Below are 16448 nucleotides of genomic sequence, written 5' to 3'. Positions count from 1 at the left end.
GTATTTTCATGTGGTTTTGAAGGTGAGGAAGGAAGAGTGGATACAGGGGGTAGGCACTCATTTTGGATCAGTCGACCATTCCTGGAGCTAAGCAAATCAGCGCAATTGCAGTGATTATGAAGTAGTGAATTAGAGTTACAGGTGTTGTTTGGGGCTGTGGGCCAGAGTTTTTCTTCTGGGCCAAATTACTTGGACCATATCGAATCCATTATTATACTGAGCTCATCGTATCCCACATAAACTAACTCATCTTTTTCTTTTTATTTTACAGATGCAAGTTTCCAAAAATAAGACTGAAAAGAAAAAGCCCAAATTTAGAAAAAGGAAAAGGTCTGATTTTTTTTTAAATTAAACACTATGTATAAAATTGAAATATATATGTTGGGTTTAATTTTTATGATATTTCCCCCTGGTTCTTAACTCTGTTTCTCTAGGGAAATGTGTTCTAAATTTTCTAAAAGAACAAAATGATAAGTAGTGGTCTGGGAGAGCAGCCAGATGACAAGCAGGTTTTTCGTTTAAAACTAGATAATGCAAACCAGAAACAAGCCTTTATAACAATCCACTGATGACAAGTTTTCATGTTTATCATTGAACCAGCCATAGAGTTGTTTTTTTTTTTTTTAATGAACGGTCATCAGTGCTGTGTTACACCACAGTAACCACATCAGATAGGTAGGAGGTGTCTCGTAATTAACTCCATTTAAAAGAAGAAGAACTCATGGCTTAGAGAAGTTAAGTGGCTTTCTCAAGCTCTTACGTTTAGAGAAAACGCATTTGAACAAACGTTCTCTGACTCTAAGTCATCAACAGAGTGTAGTGGAAGAAACGTGGGTTTTGCAGTCGGACAGAATTTAGTTCTGTCATGTTCAACCATTTTCCTACATTATCAGATTTCTCAATTTCTCAGAGCTTCAGTTTCTTTATACAATAAGAGTAACAGTCACTTAGTAGGTTTCTGGAGGAAGAATTACATGAAAAAGGCTGTGTAAGGTGCTGAGCAGATTGTTAGGCCTTTTCCCCTGGTGAGAGCTCAATATTATTATTGAATCAATATTTTTCCCCTTTGGTTTTTTCACTGCCTCACATACTGTGTAAAACCACCAAGCCAAAGTACCTCAAGATAAGAAATAGATGTTTATAATTTACAGTTAGCAATGAATATGCGTGACTAGTCATTTAAATATACACAATTGATCTTTTGGAACTAAATCTGTCCAATTCTTTTTCTAGGCTAGCTGTTTTAGAATCCTCTTTCGAAAATGTTTGTTCAGATGATGCGTTATCAAAGGAAAACCTGGGTATGTGAAAGCTGGCCCGCTCTTAGTTCTTTTACCTCTGTTTAATTCCACCAAATGTAGTTGTCGTCCTTTGAAGGAAAAAAAAGTGTACGTGTAGGAGAAACATTAGTGAGACATTTTTAGGACGGATTTACATACTAAGGCTTTTCAATGTCTTTCGGTTTCTATTCCCTCGAATGAATGAAATTTTCTCTGGCTTTGTCATGTATTTAATTTTTTTTTTTTTAATAAAGCACCAGCATTTGTTGGGGAGGCACCAGCATCAGTGCACGTCAATCCAGACTTCTCTGTCCAGGGTACCAGGGTCTGGGGGCTGCCCCAGGGACAGAAGGAAGAAAAGCACCTGCCGGGGCTTCTGGCTGAATTGATTGCCCACCGTGGGCGTCAGACCACAGTGGGGAGAAAGCAGGGAGGAAGCCTTTGCTTTCAGAAGTGCTTTCCACTTTCTGCATTTCCCTTCGTCCTGAAAAGCCGGCACCTGCTTGCTTGCAAGGTGGAGCTTTGGCAGCCCTGCAAAGACGTTTCAAAGTTGATTAAACCCAGAGAAGTGATCTGAGCCAAACTCTCTCCCCATGGAGCCCCCCTACCACATCCTACACACTCATTTCAACTGGCTAAACAAGCCATTCGTAAAGTCTCAGCACAAGAAAGGATCAGGCCAACGAAGGGCAGAGTAGTTATTTTATAAAAGAAATTTCTTCTGTTCCTCTCCTAAAGCACAACAGAATTCCATTGCTCCTGTCTCTTCTTCAACTTAATTCTGCTGCCGCCTTCCAGCTAATAAGGTTCCTTTTTGTTTCCCCCTTGGCTGTTTTTTCCCTTTGCCTCAAGTGATCAGTCCAGATATTCCTATGGAAACGCAAACATCATTCTATCCCTAAACCGAGCTCCCACTGGGAGACTCTGACCCCACAGCTGGGCCCTTCTCCCCTTCAGCTGGCACAGGACCCCACAGAGGAAACCCACTGCCGCCGGGAGTCCAGGGCCGGCAGTGACACTTTCGTGTCACTGTGTGACCGCATCTCAGCGGTTCCCTACGTAACAGGAAGCCCTTTCAGTAGTCTCATGCTCTGTGTGGCTCTGAAAGCCTCAAGGGCTCATTGTGAGAGGAGTTAGCCTGATCTGGATTTTACTCCTCCAGTCCCATGCGAACTATGGAGCAGAAACATCCAGTCTTCTCTGTTCTTTGTAAGAGCCGCTTCCTGACTGACTTCCTGAAAGAGGGGTTCTTTCCCAGTAATTTAGCCCTCTTCAGACTTTTTACCTCCTACCCATTTTCCTGTGGATCTCTTGGTCCAAGCCTCTGATATGTCTCGTTTCTTCTTAGCCTAATTAGGGCCAGTCCTATTTCCTATACCGTTTTATTCTTGAGACTCCGTCCCACTTTTTGGACCCTCTTTCCTCACACCCCCAGGTCTTGAAGGCCCCATCAGTCTGCTGCCCCAGCCCTGATGCGCCTGTACGGGTTTTATGCTCCACGATCACTTCTCTCCCCTTTGGTTAGAGATCCGGGGGGAGTTAATTAAGTGCAGCTACTTCACCTCTCCAAGGATCAGTTTCTTCGTCTGCCGTAAAGAAAGGCAGAGGAAGCCCTCTTATCCAACAAAGAGAGCACTGTCTCTGGAAAATAATAGAAAAAGTGGAGAAGTCATTAAATAATGTAAACGCTATGTTCATGGCTCTATAAAGATTTAATCTAAGAAATAATTATTTGTGGAGCATGTCTGGGTTGTTTGGAAAATCACTGCCAGGAATATCTTGTATTTGTGTCATCCCTGTAACTAATTTTTTTTTCCAGTGTTCAGGGACAAAAAAATTCACCTATGATGATGAAATAATAATACAATAATAGCGATGATAATCAACACCTGTAACGGTTACTGTGTGTCCTCACTCTTCTAAACATTTCATGTTTACTGATTGATTTAACCCTCACAAGATCTCTCTGAGACAGGTAAGATAGGAATTCTGACACCGCCTGTTCTATCAGTGGAGAAACTGAAGCACTTAGGTTATATGACTTTTCTAAGGTCCCATAGCTTCTTAAAATTCCTCAAAGCTCACAGTTGCTTCCTTGCTTGGAGCACCAGAAGCTTAAAGCTAAATGTATGGTTATCCTGTACCGCAGTGGTAGTTGGTCTAAGCATCTTTTAAACATCATTATCGCCCTTTGTATCCCCCTTAATCAATCGATTTTGATTCCTTTTGTTTTTAGTCTTCGAGTTTTTGTCATCTGTTTCGTTGTATCACTGTTTTCTGTTGGTCATCACCTCATTTCTTTTGGGGGAGTAGACAGTCTGTCAAAGTTTTAATAAAGAAAAGATTGACGGATTACCCTGGATTAACTAATAATCTATTACTATTCATTAATAAGTTAGCCCAGGGTGTGATCATCAGCCACCTGAGGCCGGTAGGCGCGGCAGAGAATGGTTAGCACAGGAAAGGTCTGGACCGTGGGCTGAGCCTGGCCAGGGCAGGAAGGCCTGGAGGCCTGGGGCTGGGCGGTGATGGGGAGAAAGGTACTGTCTTGCTCTTCAAGACAAACCTTGCCCCTGCCTGCTCTTGGTTGGGAGTTACCTTCAACCTGCAGGCTGAAGGTGCGGGGTGGTGGCCGGCACGCCCCTTTCCAAACAGCACGGTGCCTCCTGTTTCTGCTGGTGTCTCAGGACGGTGACTTTTTCACTCCACGTCAGCCTGGATTTCACTCATCTCTGCATCTGAATCTTGAACTCTCAGAGGAGGGAGGGTTTGTCGTTTATTGAAAACCAAACCAAACCAATGCTTTTGCCTCCTCTTCACCCCCCTTCTCTGTAAGAATGGCTTCAAAATTTCAACATTGAAATAGCCCTGAAAATGTATTTAAGATGATGTTTTCAGTGCCGGGCGAGAAGTAACCCAACCAGTGGCCCCTTTGTATGAGGGAGGAAACAGCTTCTTTAAACACTGAATAGAGAAATAGAGATTAACCCAAACTTCGTAAATATAAATCTGAAGGCTTTTAAAATAGTGACCAATTTATTGAGACAAACAATAAGTTATTTCTTGTCAGGAACGGAAAAACAACACTGATTTATTTTACAAAAATTCATTTTTAAAAGCCAAATACAGACTTCAGTATGGGATCCTTTTTTTTCCTCCTTTTTTTTTTTTTGAACTTTTCTGTGATAGAACAGCTATCATGCACCACTTGACTCTCAACAACAAATTGAAGCAAGTCAGGAAAAGCACAGGATAATCAGGGTTGATAGATGAAGATTGGCCAGGCAGTAAGCACAGGCGTTCATCCTGTCTCCATCCTCGGAGGACCTCATTGACCAATTTTGCTAACCCAGTTTGTAGATTACAGTAACCGCTATTTCTGAGAATTATTTTTGGACTCCATCAGTTCGCAGAATAGAAATACCTGTTGAGAATAGCAAGCCTCCTGTTGCTGTGGAAGGAGAATTTGACATCAGTCAAGTTGGTGTCATGAACCCCTGTTGATTTATGAAGTCATCCATTACTTTGTCTACCCTCGGATCAAAAGGCAGCGGAGATATTTTTCCAGATCACTTGAAAACAGAGAGCCCACAAAAGCATTCAGCAGTGACCTGCGTTATCATAAATTGGTTGTATTTTAGTCGAGCCTTAGAAATATAAAGATGTTTGTGTGCCATTTTTCCTTTACAGCACAGCTCAAAATTCATCGTCTCAACAGTGCATTAAGTGTCAGCGTCAATTTCCATAGACTCAGAATGAGAAGCAGGAATGAGTGGGACTGGGGAATCGGGGTGAAGAGAACCACACGTAGGTGTCATGAGGTAACAGGTCCCTAAGCAAGAAGTCCGTCCTGAAGAGAGGTTAATCTCATTAGCAAAACTGCTGCAATAAAAACGTGTGTTCCTGTCGAAAAGCCTTGTTCAGTAGATGGGGTCGCACTGGAGTTTCCTCATAGACTGTCCAGGTGATTCTGACACCTCTCAAACTTTGAGTACCGTGTTCTCCAGTGTAACAGTGTATAGGCTGTATTCTTAGGCTTAGCGATTCCCACAGAACACAGATCCGCGTGGAGACAGCTAACATGTGAGCTACAGTTTCTGTCGGTTTGTTTTGTTTTCAAACATAGAAGCTGATCCCAAGGTGCGGAGTGGCTTATCAGGAAGCTGCTTTCAAACCGTTCTGGAAGTTTTCCATAGAGAAAGCCTGAGGTGGGCTGGGTAGGGATGACGCCAGGAAACTCGCTGGTCTGTGACTCCTGCCAAGTCCCCGGCCTTAGAAGGCACTCAGTAAATATGTGTGGATCGCATAAAAGGAGATGGTGATAAAATATGGATTCTTTTGAACTGGAACTTTTCACATTAATAATCTCTGTTTTTTACCTTAAAACGTGCTTGGTTTACAGGATACCTGTGAGTGTAAACACAACACACACACACAAATGGATGTGTATATCACATGCACAATTAAATTAAAATTAATGTTATTGCTGGGAACATCTTGCTTCCATATCCATTGATAATATTTTACCACTGAAGGGTGCGTCCAGCTTGGGTCCCCTGAACTTTCAGCTGCTCTGCCTAGTGGGATTTTTGGTGACCTGCCAGTGAACAGTGGATAAAAGGATTTGTGTGTCAGATGGGAACAACCGGAGTGGAAGGTGATGGGGTGTGTGCGCGTGGCCTTGCCTCTTGCTGTCTTGGAAGACTTGTCAGGTGCTCCATCTGTCTGCGGTGTCGGGGCAGGCCACGCTGGCCTCCTTCCCCTGGTCTTCGCTTCCGCAAGACTCTGTCTGAAATGAAAATGTTCGCTTTATTTAAATCGGGAATTAAATCGGGAATCAGTTGCAAATTGTTAATCAGTAATCGCCTCTGTAGAGTTACACTGGACGTTTATAGGCGTTAATTTGGTAGGGAATACTGTTTTATCTCAGCACGTTCAGTGAAGTATCAGATTTTTTGCCTACTCACATATTTATGTCACTATAGCAAAAAAAAAAAAAACCCACAACTTTTATGTGTGGGTTTTTTTTTTTTTTAAATCAGATCAGATCTTTAAGATGCACTGATATTTTGATTAGGAATAGCCTAGCCTGTGTGTAGCCTAGCCACGTAATTACAAGGCCTCCCCTTTTAAATAGCAGTTTGAACAGTTTATTGCAGGGACTAGCAAATTGTGGCCCCGAGTCCACCAGTGGCTGCCAGTTCTTGTAAATAAAGTTTTTTTGGAACACAGCCACTCTCATCTGGTTTATACCGATGCTTATGGTTTGCACTGTAGCAGGAGAATTGAGGTGTGACAGAGACCATCCAGCCCACAAAGCTTGAAATATCTACTCTCTGGCCCTTCACAGAAAAGAGTTGCTGACCTCTGGTCTGTAAATAACAATTTCATTTGGTGCCCTTGGCTCCTGATTAAAAAAATACCAACTTCTGGTGAGCTTTTGATACTTCAGGGCTACTTTGTGGTCCTCACATAGCAAGAACGTCACCTACAGTTTTCAGGGGGTACTTGTAAAAAGATTGACCTGGAAACCCGTAATGATTTTGCATCAAGCCAAGTCCAGACATGAAAATTAGACGAAATATTTATTTTCTATCTCCTAACATGTAGAGAGCGTCCTCCTTGGGGGTGGTTGAGATTATGAACGGGATGGCGTTAATTAAGATGTAGCATTTTGACTGTCTAATTACTGATGTCTCTTTAGTTGTCTCTGAGACCGAGATTTTACTGAAAGAGCTGGAGCAAATGCTCCAGCAAGCCCTGGAGCCCACGGCAGCGCCTGAGGGGGCCGAAGAGGAGCAGGGGGAGACGGAGGCAGCAGGAAAGGTAGGCTTCGTGGTTATTATCAGGCCGAACGGCAGCTTCAGGTTCCGTAAGTGGCAGAAGTTGCTCCTGGATGTTCATTTTAATTGTATGGCAATTTTTTTTTTTTCAGTTCTGAAATGTGAGCCCTTGATTATCACGAGCTAGATAATAAACTAAGCAGCCTGTTGAGAAATCAGAATACATGGTTCATGAACGTCTTTGAAAAGAAAAATGTGTTTGAGGAGAGGGAGGGGCTCGTGGTTTGAGGGGCTCCAGTCTTGACGGTCAGGACGAGAGCAGTCTGGAAAATCTGCCCTGTCTGGTTCCTGCACAGGGACAACCCCCACGGGGGCAAACCTCCTTAATAACACCCTGGAGGCGGAGGTTCTCACCTGGATATATTTCACCAGCCTTAACTAGATTGTCTTCTTTTTGGTGGGGGAGCAACTATGTTGAGCTGAGAAAGGCCGTGTGTGTTTACAGCATCCAGTACTTCCATGTGACAACAGAAATTTGAAGTTGGTTGACAAACCACTCAGCCCATCAGCTCCGTGTCTCTGCAGATAAAATCAGGGGCCAAGCCCGGGTCATTAACACACAGCAGCAGTGTGGCAGGTGTGAGAAAAGCAAGTCACAAGGCAGATGCTCCCCAGGGGTGGTACAGCTGTTCCCTAAATAGTGGGGAAGACGAGTGGCCGCGAGGAGCTGTGGGTCCTCAGGGCTTCGTTCATTCTCTCGCTCACTCGCTCAGATACACAGCGAGCCCGGAACCCGGTGCCTGTGCCCCCGTCCCGGTCCTGCCACCAAGGACTGGTGTGTTTTGGCAGAGTTGCTTACCACTTGCCTCAGAGGATTGTTTGAGGGTTAAATGGGGCAAACCAGGAAAAGCGCTTCGCACAGTAATTGGCACCCCAAAATTGGCTACTGTTACAGATGAGCGTTGGCTCTGGCAGCCACTGGAGAGAGGAAGGGCTAAGGGTTCCTCGCTGCATCTCTTTCCCCACATTCTCATTGTGAGGACCCACCCGCCCCAAGTCTGTTCTGAGATGCAGAAAACAGTGGATTCATAGAAGGACAAGATCGTTTCCCCACCTTGGCTGAGTTCATTCAGACCTTTAGCAAGAATAAAGGTGACTCTTAAACACCTCCTTTATTGAGTTAGAAGTCAAGAAAATATACAGAATTTACAGCTGAGATCGAAGTGTCAAGAGAAAATAAAAATAACATTAAAAACACTCACCGAGTTGAAAAACAGAATCATCCTCTTGATCAGTGATACGAGCTTGTCCCTGATTGGCCATGGACTGTGGACACCGTTTTCCCAGTTAGAGTTCCCTTTCTTAAAAAGCTTGTTCTCTCTCCATAGATCTTACCTTTTGTAGAATAAGATCTATAGATTGGTGACGTATATATTGTATATGTATAATTCATTTACAAATTATTCTTTTCTAGCAAATGTGTGTTTGTTTGAGCACCATATGGCTTTATACAATGTTTTTTCCAGTCTTTGCAGTTCGTCTTTTCAAAAACACAGCCAGGTTGATTTTTATAGAAATGGCCTGGAGTTTTTACAGCCCCAGAATTGGCTTCTATTTTGCCATTATAACTGGTAACCTGATAGAACGGAAAATTACTTCGGATTTTTATTTCTAAAGGTCAAATACCTAGTTTTAATACATCGCCAGGCAGGAGCAGGCTTTTTGTTTTAGAGGCCTGTAATATTTTAGGTTTTCAGAAGGCATTGAGGAATTACACAAAATTAACCACTTTAGCTTGCTGGCAGGCAGGTGCGTGCCGCCTGCTGACTGGCTCGTGGGCTGTTCTCCACCAAGTTCAGTGAGCGTGGTGCTCATGCAGGTTCGGTTACTCGGGGCCTTATTCGCTTTGAAATGAGGAGAATAGCAGCGAAACCAGCTGTCAAAGCCGGAGCCATTTCCAGTTTAAAAATAAAGAATGATCCCCTAAGGGATTTATTTTTTTTTTTTCCTTTTTTGTCTAAGTTGGTAGGAAATATTAATGCGGCTTCCAAAGGTAATCCCACCTCAGACGGAAGATGCGTTTTGTTTTTAGGAGAAAGTGGCCCTTCCACTTCGGGTAAAGCTGACACACCAAGAAGAGCCACCTGGTAATTTGTAAGTTCTGAGCATGTTTGTTCTCTGGGCAGAGACTGTTTGAGCTCTTTTCAGAGTTGTGAATTCGATGGTGTTTGCATCATTCATTTCCTGTATGAGGTTTCAAGCTGATTACACTCAAGCTCTGAGACCAGAGAACAGGGAGTAGCAACGGGGAAGAAGGCAGACACACATGGATCATCAACATTCGTTTCAGTTTGTCACTGAAATACTTTAGATTATTTTCCTCAGTGGACTCACCTTTTTAATTATGTTCTTAGCTAATATTACTGCTCGTTGACATGCCCTGACTTGGGAAAAAAAATGGGAGGGAATTAATTTCAGATCATTGTAAAATCCACCTGAATAATTCACAGATTAGGTCACCCATATACAAACAAGACGGAATTTACTGAATAATTATTTGTATTACAAGGTACATCTTTGATACATGAACGCACTTGTATAAGCTACATACATTTTTTCCCTTATGTTCTACTTTTAGTGAACCTTGAAGTTATAAATCTCATAAATGAGTGTGTTGTGTTCTTTTACCCGTGTCCTTTCCCACTAAGCTGGCGTACACACTCTCCCTAGTTGTCAGGAATACAGATGCTTACAAGGTGATCTCAGAAAATGTGCCTGAAACAACTCTAACTTGTATCCCCTCCTCATAAGAATCACTTTTAAATAAACAAATAGAGAAAACTCCCAGAATTTTAATTCTAATGACCACATTTTTCCAAAGCATAAAATCAAACTAAAAACATGTAATGTTGGGGAATCTATTCACTTAGACGTGACTCAGTAAGTGACTTTCACATGAACACACTTACTGTACAACCTGGGATCCCTGTTTGACCAGCGTGACGGACACCATGTGCCTGCTGTGGATGCAGGAGTTACGGACTACTTTGCGTTTTACTTGTGAAATAATTAAGCCTGGTCTTCAAGCAGATTTGATTTAGTCCTAATGAGTTGTATGGTTATTTTTACAGTCTTGTAAATGCGGCCCTGAAGCTCCTGCGGCCAGCTCGCCTGAGGACCACTGTGAAGAGGACTACCTCGTGATTGATGGGCTAAAGCTGAAAGCTGGAGAATGCATTGAAAGTATAACTAACAAGTTTAAAGAAATAGATGCTTTGATGTCCGAATTATAGCGCATTATAGATACTTTCAAAAGTTTATTAGAAAGCCATTCGCATCTTTATATTCTCCCAAAGTCAAAACTTAAAAAATGTTTAGTGAAATAGGTACCCATTATCCCAAAGTTGGTAATTTCTAATAGCTTTCTACTTAATATTTTGAGAATATCCATTGTTCTGAGTCAATCAAATGGTATTTGTGTTTTAAATTTAGAATTTAAGAAACTCTGTTATTGTATTTGTAGTTTTTTCTTGTTTGCCTTAATTTAAAATGATTTATGAAACCTACTACACAAATATATTCTTTACAATGATTATTTAGACCCTTTATTCAAATGTGGCTAACTGTTAAAATGACTGCTAATGCTATTATAATGCTTACAGATAATTCAAATCTAATATCCTTAGAGAATGTGTATTTGTAGTAGAATTAAGTTACTGCAAAAATAAAAGGAAATAATTTTTTAAATGGTTATATAATAGCATCGGGGATTTCCTTAAAAACAAAAATGTCAGTTGCCTTATTCTGTTGGAAACAATTGTTTCAGCCACAGTTCCCAAACTGCCTGATGAGCAGAGTCTGTGGAGGGTCTTTGGAAGATCAGAATCCTGGACTCTTCCCCACTGAATCAGAATCTCTGGAGGTGAAGGTGGGAAAATGTAATTTAAAATAGAGAGAGACAGTTACACAATCTTCACTATAGAAAAATCTGAACAGTAAAGTAAAAAAAAGTACACGGTGCCGTACCACTCCCTCATCTCCCCTGAAGGTTGGGGGTTCCCAGTAACGGCCCCAGCGCGTGTGCACGTCAGCACGTGTGTTTGCACACCCATCTCACGTTCTAGCTCCAGCTCTGTCTGCACCTGTCGCCCTCCTGGGGGGGGAGAGGTGGGGGAAGGGCATTCCCTGCACAGAAAAACAAAAAACAAAGCTTGAGTAGAGATGAGAAAGCAAGAAAGCCTCCAGGACTGGGTGTTGGTTGAAGGAGCCGGAGTGACGGTGGGAAGGGAGCCTCAGTGGGTAAGGAGACCGGTGGGACAGGCTGGGGGGCCACGGGAACGTCCCCTTCACATCTGAGGATGCTCACCGGCAGCAGTGTGTGGAGAGTGGGTGACGGGGAGGGTCCCCAGGGTCAAGGCGCCAGCTGGGGGACGCCTTCGGTAATTCAGTTGTGAGATCCAGAGAGCCTGAGTGATGGTGGGGCCGCAATGGAGAGAAGCAGGTAGGTTCAGGCTCCATCAACACGAGTGGATTATTAGGACTTGGAGATCGGGTGTGGGGTGGGACAGGTGGGGAGTCCAAGACGCCCCTAGGTTCCTGGTGTTACCAGCGTTGTTCACTGACGTGGGCACACGTGCAGATTAGAAACATAAGCCAAGTTTGGGCCAAACGGTGTGAGTTCAGGGAAGAGTCTAAACGAGTCATGCTTTGACCAAGTCTGCATATCAGCACCAGTCCAAGAACCAGAGCGACTGGGGTCAGTCTCTCAACACATATTTAAATTCTAAGCGCTGGGAAACAGTGAAGGCTGACTTCCTCTTTTTCTCCCAGCTGAATTTACTCCAGAGCATTTTAGGAGAACTGTTCCACTTCTCCTTGGCAGCATGATTCTATATTCACAGCCTCCCCAACAGCTCAAGAAGTAATCCCATTCTGTGTTACTTCTTTGAGCCAACTATAAAAATGACTCCAATCGTATCTGAAAGCGTTTCATCCACCATTCAGGTGTTTGATACAGACTCTGATCTGGTGGATCACTTAAATCACTCACAGCTAGTTCCTCTTGGTCAAACAGCTGGTGCTCATCAAAGTCAGATTCCATAGGTGAGAGGCTGAACTTGCCAGACCGAATCCGCCTCTGCAGCGTCTGCAGTGTCCACTGAGGTCTTTGTGTTCTTGAGCCGCTCAAAGTGATTCTGAGAACAGACATTTGAATGGGCTTTTCTGCAGACAAAACTGCAGCCTCCTTCCAAGAAGAAGCCGGGGGAGCCCCCATCCGTGCGAAGATACAGGCTTTTGCATTCCCGGGTAAGATGCAGGTGCGATCAGCTAACGTCTCTGTCCTCAGGGCTGAGAGTGGTTCCCGGCGGGCAGGCCCTCCGCACAGGGGAACATCCCGCGTGCAGAGGCGGCCCCCAACCTGGAGCCGGCGCAGAGGCGGGACTGCGGGAGCACACCCTGCCTTCAGACCCCGGTGCCGGGGGACCCGCACGCGTTGCTGAACTTCTCTGCGCCTACGCTTCTCTCCATCTCTGAAGTGGAGGTCGCTGTGAAAGGGAACTTGGTGTGGTCATCTGCGCGGAGCTCAGGTAAGAGTCCTAACAGGTGGATAAGTATGCAAGGTAGGACCATACCACCCCTCCCCAGGGGACTTACATCTGCCTTTCAGCAGAGCCAGAGGCCATGCAGCTGCTTCTGCAGCTCTGGGACCAAGGACTATGTGTGATTAGCTGACTTCTGGGGCCACACCCTGCATTTATAGCTAGAGCTGCTTGCTGGGCCCAGAGGAAAACTTCATAAGGAAATTGCATCTACCTACCGGCCAAAGTTAAGTTCTAAGTACACGAGCTAAACCATATTTGATATGTGAGGTATAAGGCAGTATGTCTGGGCCTTCTGCCCAAGCATTTGGGTTTTGGAAAAAGAGCCCCAACTTTGTCCAGTCTGAGGAGTGGCTGACTGATCCTCTTTGGAAGGACCTGGGTCCTACTCTGCAGCCTCCATAAAGGTCTGCATTTATTGGAAACTGAGTCCCAGGTTAGATCTGCAGACCCTGGAGAGTTGGGCACCAAAGCCAGCTCTGTTGCCCTAAATTCTGGGAAGACCTGGGCCTTCCACCCTATGCGAGGTGAACTTGCACAGGGATTTCCACTGGTAAGAGGCTTAGCTGCATCTTTATTGGGGACAAACTGTGGACTTTGAATGGATTCGTCTCTTTTTGCTACCCGTGGGGTGAAGAGGGACATGGACCTGTGTCCTTGCAAAAGTCTGGTGTTACAGCCTTGGCCTCACTGGCTCTACAGTGGAGTGTAATGGGCCACAGACAGTTAATCTATCCACAGACAGACCCGGATACTATAATGAACTGTGAAAATCAGTCTAGTCTTTGTGGAAAAAGTGAGTGGTTAGTTCTTTCTAGAGGAATTTGCATTCGCATGGCTGAGGTCACCTGTGCAGGGCTTAGATGGAACCAGATCGGAGCTGGTAATCCATGACTCCACCGTATCCTAGGGCTGACAAATGGTTGAGTCTGTCCCAGTTACTTCCAGGCCAGTCAGATTTGTACCTGTGGCCCTTCCAAGGGACAGAGGTACAATTTTGAAAATTCTCAAAATATCCAAGTCTTGCTCTGTCATTTTTCTCTCTCTCGGGTCCCAACAGGAGCTCTGGACAGAATACAATTTAAAAATAGTATTTCTTTAGAGCTGAACCAATTCTTGATGTCTCTCAATGGAGTTCCAGAAGTGTTGGTCGGTACAGATAAATTTGTTCTTATGGTCCAAGTGGGAAATTCTGTGTTGACAAATCTAAATATTAGGATTTTGTTTCCGCCACTGATTCGTTGCATGGCGGTAAGCAGCGTAGCCAAGTGAAAGGGCAGAGAGAAAGAGGAGGGAGAAGTTCCTAAGACAGACTTTGAAAGGACGAGTTGTTTGCTTTTAAATGCGTATAGTTAAATTACTATAAGAAAGAGAGATGCTCAAAGCAAAAAGCAAGCAAAGAACATTTGGCAAGCAGCCGGGAAGTTGCTACTTACAAAAGAAAACGGGTGTCTTCAGCCCAGCCAGGCAGGAAAAGATTCTCAAAGTTAGATGCAGCCAAGATGAAGTCCCAGGATTGGCTGGTGGATCTGAGAGCAGGAGAGACAAGACCAGGGGATTTGCAGGAAAACATGACCTCGGGGCAAAGACCCAATCGAGGGCTTGGTTATAACGCTGCAAAATATTATGAAATGGCTTTTAGTAGATCTTCCAGCTGGGCAGAGGCATGGTCCCACAGACACCTGACGTGCCCAGAGGGCTAGTAATTAAATCTGGGGAGAAGCATGTCTTGAAAAAAACAATCGTGATTTTTGACTCATGGAATGAACTCCAGGCAAATACATAGAAAACCCCGCTAAGTTGTAGAGAAGGGGGTATTACCAGAGTACAGTTAGCCTGAATTAAGAAACTGAAATTGAGAGGAACAAAGACCTCTGAGCCCCAGGTTTCTTCAGGTAGCAAACAGGCTGGGGAAACTCAGCCACTAAACAAAGGTTTAAGTTGGTGTCCTCATCAGAAGCAATGAGGAACACGATGGCAAGGGTATCGCAGAGGACAGAGCCACGTAGAGAGCGTGGACTGGGGGGTCCCATCCCCTGCCCCTGGTCCCCACCGTCCCTCCCCTTCCCCTGGGAAAAGAAGCAGGAATCAAGAAACACTTTCTACTCACATGGGCAGGGGAACTCATCTGATTTGCCTAGAGGGATTCCAGAATTGCTCAGGACTGAGTTTCCTGTTTGAATGGAGGTGTCCATTGTGATGATCCTGTCCCCGTCACACCACTGTGTGTTGTGTGGCTGTGTGTAGCGGGGCGGATGGGCCAGTAACTTGTGCTTGTAGTTCACAGGACTAGTTCACATCTGGATCATGTGTACATCCTGAAGTCCTAAATGTTGAGCCTGGTACCGGGATTGAGTGAGACTTCAGGGTGTCCTTTGACGGAGATGGGGTGTTTTTCACGTTAAAGGGATATGAATAACGTGTCCATGGAGGTGGGCAGTGGCTGATTTGATTGTTGGCCCAGGTTCTCTGTGTCTCCCGGCACTGTGCTCGGACCACAGCCCATCACAGGCAGAGTACACCTTCCCACCGTGTGATACTGGGCTTGGCCTCTCACTTCCCTCCGTGAAATTGGGCTAAAGTGATAGTGCCAGTTTTTAATCAAGGCCTTAAGAGGCTTGTTTCTTCTTTTCCTCTTGGGCCTCTGCCCTCACCATGAGAAGAATGCACCCCAGCGAGCCCTCTGGTTCAGGGCAGGGAAGAGACGGTGGAGAGGACTCAGACCCAGAGACCTGCAGAATGAAGAGAGCTGCCCCAGCTGACCTCTAGCTCCACAGCCTAAAGAACTGTTGCTTTTAGCCACTGAGTTCTGGGGCGCTTTATTACACAGCATCACTGTGGCCATAACTGACCGATACACTTGGCTTCTTGGTCCCAACAACAATGTCACAGACCAGCTGTGGTGTCAGCTTCCCAGCTGTACCCGCAGTGCTTTCTCTTCGGGGTGGAGCTACTCTTAGATAGTCCTGCCTCCTGGGTTGGACCCAGCGTGCTAGCCCAAGGCCTCTGCCCGTGACCTTCCCAGCTTCCAGCACCACCAGCATGTCACTAAGGGCTTACCAGAGCGGACCACTTCTTTGTGTTTTTAGACTCTATAATAATCACTTGGAGTGGGGATATGCCCATAATGGTGGAATGCCTCATTTGACAAAAGTATGCACATTTTTCCATCCGCCTTGGGTTCCCCACGACTTCCTTAGCACTTTGGGTTTTGAGCTCCGAAGTCTGTCTGGGTCCAGATTTTACCCGCTCCTGCCCACAGCCCTTCTCCCCACTTCTCCCGTAGCCTCCTGGCCCTCTCTCAGCCTGTCCGGCAGGGCCCAGACCAGAAATCCCCGATCTGTGAAAGCCTGACTTCTCCCCCGCAGAGGAGGTGGGGGTGTGAATGTACGGCAGGGCGTGAAAGGGCAGATTATTTGGAAACTGGGCTCCAACCTCAGGAGGGAGAGAGAATGTGTTAAGTCCTAGAGTGGAGATTTGGAAGCAAAGGAGAGTGAGATTAATTCTGCCGCAGGAACAGCTTCGTGGGGATGTTTCCCTTCATTCGTCCATTCAGTAGGGTGGGCGCTAGGAACAGAACAGTGTACGCGTGACCTCCAGGCCCGTGAACTGATCCTGGTGCTCTGGGCGAGGTGCTTCAGCCTCTGTGCCTCACTTTGCCTTCTGAAAACTGGGATCAGTTGTGCTGGTGATGCTGCTGACCCCCTGGACTTGTGGAGCGGAGTCAAACGGGTTAAGACGTGCAGAGCACCGGGTGGGGTGGGAGGGTGTGGCTCAGTGGTGGA

At 45.2% G+C, this 16448-nt stretch overlaps 1 protein-coding gene across 4 annotated transcripts in view; it reads left to right on the top strand.

Moving 5' to 3' along the window:
* Positions 1 to 10819, top strand: part of ZCWPW2 (zinc finger CW-type and PWWP domain containing 2) — a 115268-nt gene extending 104449 nt beyond the window's left edge. For 3 of the 4 annotated variants that reach the window (XM_031469800.2, XM_064496812.1, XM_064496814.1), the window contains exons 6-9: positions 272 to 330; positions 1234 to 1301; positions 6985 to 7106; positions 10195 to 10818. In XM_031469800.2, the coding sequence (XP_031325660.1) occupies positions 272 to 330; positions 1234 to 1301; positions 6985 to 7106; positions 10195 to 10356 (411 nt within the window). In that variant the 3' untranslated portion in view covers positions 10357 to 10818. Of the gene's footprint in view, positions 1 to 271; positions 331 to 1233; positions 1302 to 6984; positions 7107 to 10194 lie in introns of all 4 variants that reach the window. The other variant, XM_064496813.1, reaches the window with a different exon arrangement.
* Positions 10820 to 16448: the final 5629 nt, after the last annotated feature.

This window comes from Camelus dromedarius, chromosome 17 (assembly GCF_036321535.1).
Source record: "Camelus dromedarius isolate mCamDro1 chromosome 17, mCamDro1.pat, whole genome shotgun sequence".
In the NCBI taxonomy this organism is placed as follows: Eukaryota; Metazoa; Chordata; class Mammalia; order Artiodactyla; family Camelidae; genus Camelus; species Camelus dromedarius.
The sequence above is the reverse complement of the archived record's forward strand: the minus strand, read 5'-3'. Positions and strand labels throughout refer to the sequence as shown.